This window comes from Rhagoletis pomonella, unplaced genomic scaffold (assembly GCF_013731165.1).
Source record: "Rhagoletis pomonella isolate Grant_MI unplaced genomic scaffold, Rhpom_1.0 Rhpom_scaffold_00003, whole genome shotgun sequence".
NCBI classification, from domain to species: domain Eukaryota; kingdom Metazoa; phylum Arthropoda; class Insecta; order Diptera; family Tephritidae; genus Rhagoletis; species Rhagoletis pomonella.
The window spans coordinates 11,633,130-11,638,859 of record NW_023458557.1 but is presented as its reverse complement, the minus strand read 5'-3'; the positions used below and the strand labels follow the sequence as shown (position 1 = coordinate 11,638,859).

Here is a 5,730-nt window from a genome sequence, read left to right as displayed (position 1 = left end):
GTTAAGACGACATTAAGTGAAGCTCGTTTGGCAACAATAGAATCGGCATACTGCGAAGCACTAGGTGAAATACATGATGAAATCGAAGAATTTGACAATCATGGTAGTGATAATCATCCAGCAACCATACTCAATCATACATGCGGTGGTTCTACAAATACATCAGCGTCAAAGCTTCCGAAGATTATTCTGCCAAAATTCGATGGCTCGTTTCAAAAATGGTTAAGTTTTAAAGATATGTTTACAACATGCGTTATAAATGAAGCTTGTTTGTCTGATGTACAACGTCTGCATTACTTAAAAGGCAGTTTACTAGGTGAAGCCGAAACTCTTCTTCGCAGTATTAGTATCCAGGAAAACAATTTTGCTATAGCCTGGGATATGCTCCAACAACGTTATGACAATAAGCGACGCCTTGTCAAGTCTTATCTGCGCAATATTACGAAACTTCCGGCGATAACCAATGAGTCAGATAGCGTCATGCGAAAACTTTTGGATACTACCACAGAATCAGTCCGCGCATTAAAGCAACTAGGACGGCCAACAGAACACTGGGATGACTGGCTTGTTCTACTTGTAACCGAGAAGTTAGACCCAGCGACAGTAAACGAGTGGGAAATGTCTTTGGAATCTCCGAATGTGTTACCAGAATATACAACTCTGGTGCAGTTTTTGGAAAAACGTATTCAGGGCATAGAAGCAGCTTCGTCGGCTTCCAAACCCAAAACTAAAGAACCGTCATCTAATAATAAGTCAACAGCTCTGACTTCCATTCGCAGTCATCAGACCAATTTAGGTCGTTGCCTATGTTGCTCAGGTAAGCATGCGTTAATGTATTGCGCTGAGTTTAAAAGGAAAGAACCAGCAACAAAGCTTGAATTAACTTTAAAGTTCAAACTATGTCAAAATTGCCTAAAAGCAAATCACTCTACAAACGAGTGTCAATCCTCATACACCTGCCTGAGGTGTTCGCAGAAGAACCACACACTTCTTCACGATAGCTTATCGCTTCAACGTAGTAGCGTCGCTGCACTTCATACGTGTCCAGACCACAGCGTTAACCGACTTACGAGCTATGCTGAAACCTGCCTTCCAGCTGTTTTGCTGGCTACGGCTTATATTAAAGCGCAGTCCTCGACTGGACAGTACATAAAACTTCGAGCATTACTCGACAATGGTTCGCAAGCATCCTTCATAAGCGAGTATGCCGCTCAACAATTAAGACTTCGTAGGAACCGGTTGCAAATTCCTATCACCGGTCTTGGCGGTCACAGCGTTGGTGACTCAAAGGGTATAGTCACATACACTCTACGTTCATTTACAGACCCAGAGTTTAGTGTCAATTGTTCTGCGCTCATCCTACCAAGGTTGGGAAATCTCCTACCTTTGAAGAGAGTCAATCCAAAGCCCTATATCGAACTTCTAGATCTCACACTAGCAGATCCTAATTTCTACGAGCCTTGCTCAATTGACGTCATCATTGGCGCAGACCTCTACGGTCTCTTAGTAAAAGGTGGGATCAAGCACACTGCCTGCGGTTCGGCCATAGCACAAAATACGTATCTTGGCTGGGTTATCTACGGACGCATACCCTGCTCTGCATCTCCCCAACTATGTACAACACATTTCACGGCAACAACCACTGATGACCTGAGCAGCTTAGTTCAGCAGATGTGGAAATTTCATGAATTTGATGAGATACTACCTCCATCTAAAATGACACAAGACGAATTATTCTGCGAAGAGTTTTTTAAAGACACTGTACAGCGAACTAGCTCAGGGCGGTATCAAATTCGGTATCCGTTTAAAGCCGATTGTGATCTTACAAAATTATCCAACTCGAAAGCTGACGCAATTAAATTGTTTCGGTCTCAACAAGCTAGGCTTCGAAATGACCCTGAAATGGATCATTTGTACACCACGTTCATGACAGAGTACCTGGCTTTAGGGCACATGGAGAAGGTAATTGAAAACGAGGAGCCGAGAACTGTTTGCTATATTCCGCATCATGGGGTGTACAAGGAATCGAGCTCAACCACCAAAATGCGCACAGTTTTCAATGCATCCCGTAAAACTATAGAAAACATCTCACTAAACGACTGTCTTCATGTTGGCCCAAAACTGCAAAGCGATTTAAGCCAAATAATTATTCGATGGCGGCTTCACCGCATTGGTTTCATGGCAGATATAGAAAAGTGTTATCGGCAGATTCTGGTCAGCCGTGATGACGCTGACATGCAGCGTATTATATGGAGAGGTACAGAAGGAGAGCCAGCAGCCTATCGATTGCTAACAGTCACGTACGGTTTAAATTGCTCACCATATCTTGCAATTAAAGTGCTGCAAACATTAGCTGATGATGAAGAGTCAACTTATCCTGAGGCGTCTAAGGTCTTGCGAGAATCATTTTACGTAGACGACTGTTTGCATGGAGCTGACTCCGTCGATGCTGCTTTGGAAATCCAGTACCAACTGCGACAGTTACTCCAAAGAGGTGGTTTCGTCCTACGAAAGTGGAGCTCAAACGCTGAAGACTTCATGCAGGGGTTAAGTGCAGATGACAAAGAGAATACTATTTGTTGCAACCTCAACCTGGACCGTACAACTAAAGCTCTTGGCATTTATTGGCTCTGTGATTCAGACTCTTTGACATATAAGGTTAGCTTGAGTCCATTAACAACCCAAACGGCAGCAATTATCAGACATCGGTAAAATTTACGATCCTCCAGGGTTACTAGCGCCGATAACTGTAACTGGAAAAGCTATGTGTCAGAAGTTGTGGGTGGCCGGTTTAAACTGGGATGACCCAATTCCCGAACCACTTCAGCAAGAATGGCAACGGTTTCGAAAGGAGCTAGGTGAAGTTGAGCGTCTTAGAATTCCAAGGTGGCTCGGTGTAGAACCTAACTATAGAGGTTACCAACTGCATGTCTTTTCCGATGCGTCCGCCATAGCATATGCTGCGGTAGCATATCTCAGGTTCGACACAGCGCCGAGAAACGTACATGTTGCCATTTTGGCTGCGAAGACAAAAATCGCCCCCTTGAAGAAAATAACAATTCCCTGTTTGGAATTAAATGGAGCTCTGCTGGCAGCCCAGCTTGCGACCAAGCTTTCGGAAACACTTCAACTACCATACCTTCAAACATACTGTTGGTCTGATTCAAAAACAGTTCTCAGCTGGATCCGATCAAATCCTGGAAAATACAAACAATATGTCAGTAATCGCATAAGTAAAATCCAGGCAATCACATCTGTTGACTCTTGGAAATATGTACCAACCGCCAGTAACCCTGCGGACGCAGCATCTCGGGGATTTATGCCATCGCAACTTAAGGAGCTTTCTATTTGGTGGGACAGACCGCAATGGCTTCGTTGTCACTCTCATCAATGGCCCACACAACCTTCCATCGGGCCAGCCAGGACTGAAGCAACTGTGGTGTCGTTGGCTACAATGCCTCCGTCGGTTCTGGCCACGCTCCTTTCTAAGTACTCAGACCTTAACAAATTGTTAGCAGTTACCGCGTTTATGCAACGGTTCATAGCGGCGGTGATGAAAAAAACCCACGAAACGACTCCATGGTGTTCTGCAGGAGAACGAACAGAAGCTTTGAAGCTGTGGCTCAGGTACGTTCAACACACACATTTTAATAATGAACTTTCTTGTCTTCGCACGAATAAGCCGATCAGCATGAAGAGCAAACTTCTCCAGTTTAACCCGGTCATTGATGAAGATGGTATCATTCGACTAAATGGACGACTGCAGAATGCACGATTTCTTTCTGCGTGTGAACGTTCTCCAATAATTCTGCCACAAGATGGAGCACTGAGCAAGCTGTTAATTGCGCACGCTCATGAATCCACGTTGCATGGAGGTACTCAGGCGACTCTCAACTTTTTAAGACAGCGTTATTGGATTATCAAAGCTCGGCCAGCTGTTAAGCAACATATTCATAGATGTGTAAAATGTTTCAGGCAAAACCCCGCAACACTCATGCAATTAATGGGAAACCTTCCCTCACATCGCTGCAATCCTGCTAAGCCGTTTGATTATTGCGGTATCGACTACGGTGGACCTTACTATATTCGCACTACAAAAGGTAGAGGTTATCGGAGCTATAAAGGGTACATCGCACTATTTGTCTGTTTTGTTACTCGTGCTGCTCACTTAGAACTCGTCAGCGACCTAAGCACAGATGCCTTCCTGGCTGCGCTGAGGCGGTTTGTTTCACAAAGAGGATACAGCTCTCATATATACAGCGATTGTGCTTCTACATTTGTGGGTGCGAATTCAGAACTATAGGCTGACCTTGCAGCCTGCAAACAGCAGTTGGAAGCGGCAGCTCGATTTGCATCAGTCAGGGGTATTACCTGGCATTTCATACCGCCAGGCTCTCCAAATTTCGGCGGCATATGGGAAGCCGGAATAAAAGGGGCATAGCACCATTTAAAACGCGTCATCGGACGTGCAACACTAACTTTTGAAGAGTTTTTCACTGTACTCAAGCAAGTGGAGGCAGCGCTAAACTCAAGGCCATTAAGTGCCTTGACGGAAGACCCCAGTGACTTAACTGCCCTCACTCCCGGCCACTTTTTAGTGGGCGGTCCACTTATCGCAATACCGGAACCCAACCTACTCGAAGTCAGCACCAATCGACTCAAGCGTTGGAAACTGTTGCAGCAAATACAGCAGGATGTTTGGAAACGTTGGAGCAATGAGTATCTGCCACATTTACAAATGAGCTACAAACGGAAACAGACCCACCAGAACTTGAAAATTAGCGATTTAGTTTTACTTCGCGATGAACGCGCTCCCCCTTTGCAGTGGCCCCTCGGTCGAGTTGTGGACATACACCCAGGAAATGATGGGATTGTGAGGGTGGCCACTATACGTACTGCAACGTCAACATTGAAGCCAGCCATTTCCAAGCTGGTAGCCTTGCCAATCGATCCTGACATTGATTCACACGGTGGGCGGTTCTCCCCTGAACATGTCGTCGCACAAGATGGACGAGGTGGGCGGAATGTTAAAGATAAATGCAACTCAGAGGCTTCAACTGCACAGCAACCCCAATAAACATATGTGACGAGAGTGCACTTGTCATCGTTGTCCACGCTTTGTGCATACTCTTCGTGCGAGCTTTTTGATGCGCTGGTAGTCGCTGATTGGCTTGTCGATCGCGGTTGTATGTTAGTACATATGTACATATGTCACACGATTGATCCCGAGTACAAAGGTTTTCTTAAGTGGTTAGAGCTAGAACTGAATAAACTTTTTACGATCGTTGTATTGTTGGCTGTAATGTATTTCGACTTGAAGTTTACTTAATAAAAATTGCATTATATAAACAAATCTAACACCCTGATTTTAAGATATTTGCCTTTTTTTTGCCTTTTTTAAGATATTTGCATTTTCTTACCTTTTCTACCTTTAAAAAATCGATTATAGCATTTACAATTTTTTTTTTAAGATTAAAAAATATACACATGCCCATGTGGCTTATAGAAGCGCAGGGACCTCTTGCCAAATTGGTGTTGGAAAAATTCAAAGCCGTTTTCTCAGCTAACGTAGGCGGGGAGACAATAAGGGATGTGGATAAAATTATAAAGGGCGAGGAAAACGCCCTTATTCCTGATAATATGAACGTTTCAATCGTTCCATATTTAAATTGGGCTCCACTTGTATCAACTTACGTCGTGCGCACATTTAGTTCATTCAAGGCTTTTCTT

At 44.2% G+C, this 5,730-nt stretch overlaps 1 protein-coding gene across 1 annotated transcript in view; it reads left to right on the top strand.

Annotated features, from left to right (window-relative positions):
• LOC118736037 overlaps positions 1 to 5,077 on the top strand; it is an 8,865-nt gene extending 3,788 nt beyond the window's left edge. The window contains exons 2-3 of the mRNA XM_036466145.1: positions 7 to 2,658; positions 4,508 to 5,077. Coding sequence (XP_036322038.1) covers positions 7 to 2,658; positions 4,508 to 5,077 — 3,222 coding nt within the window. The remainder of the gene's footprint in view (positions 1 to 6; positions 2,659 to 4,507) is intronic.
• The last annotated feature ends 653 nt before the right edge of the window (positions 5,078 to 5,730 follow it).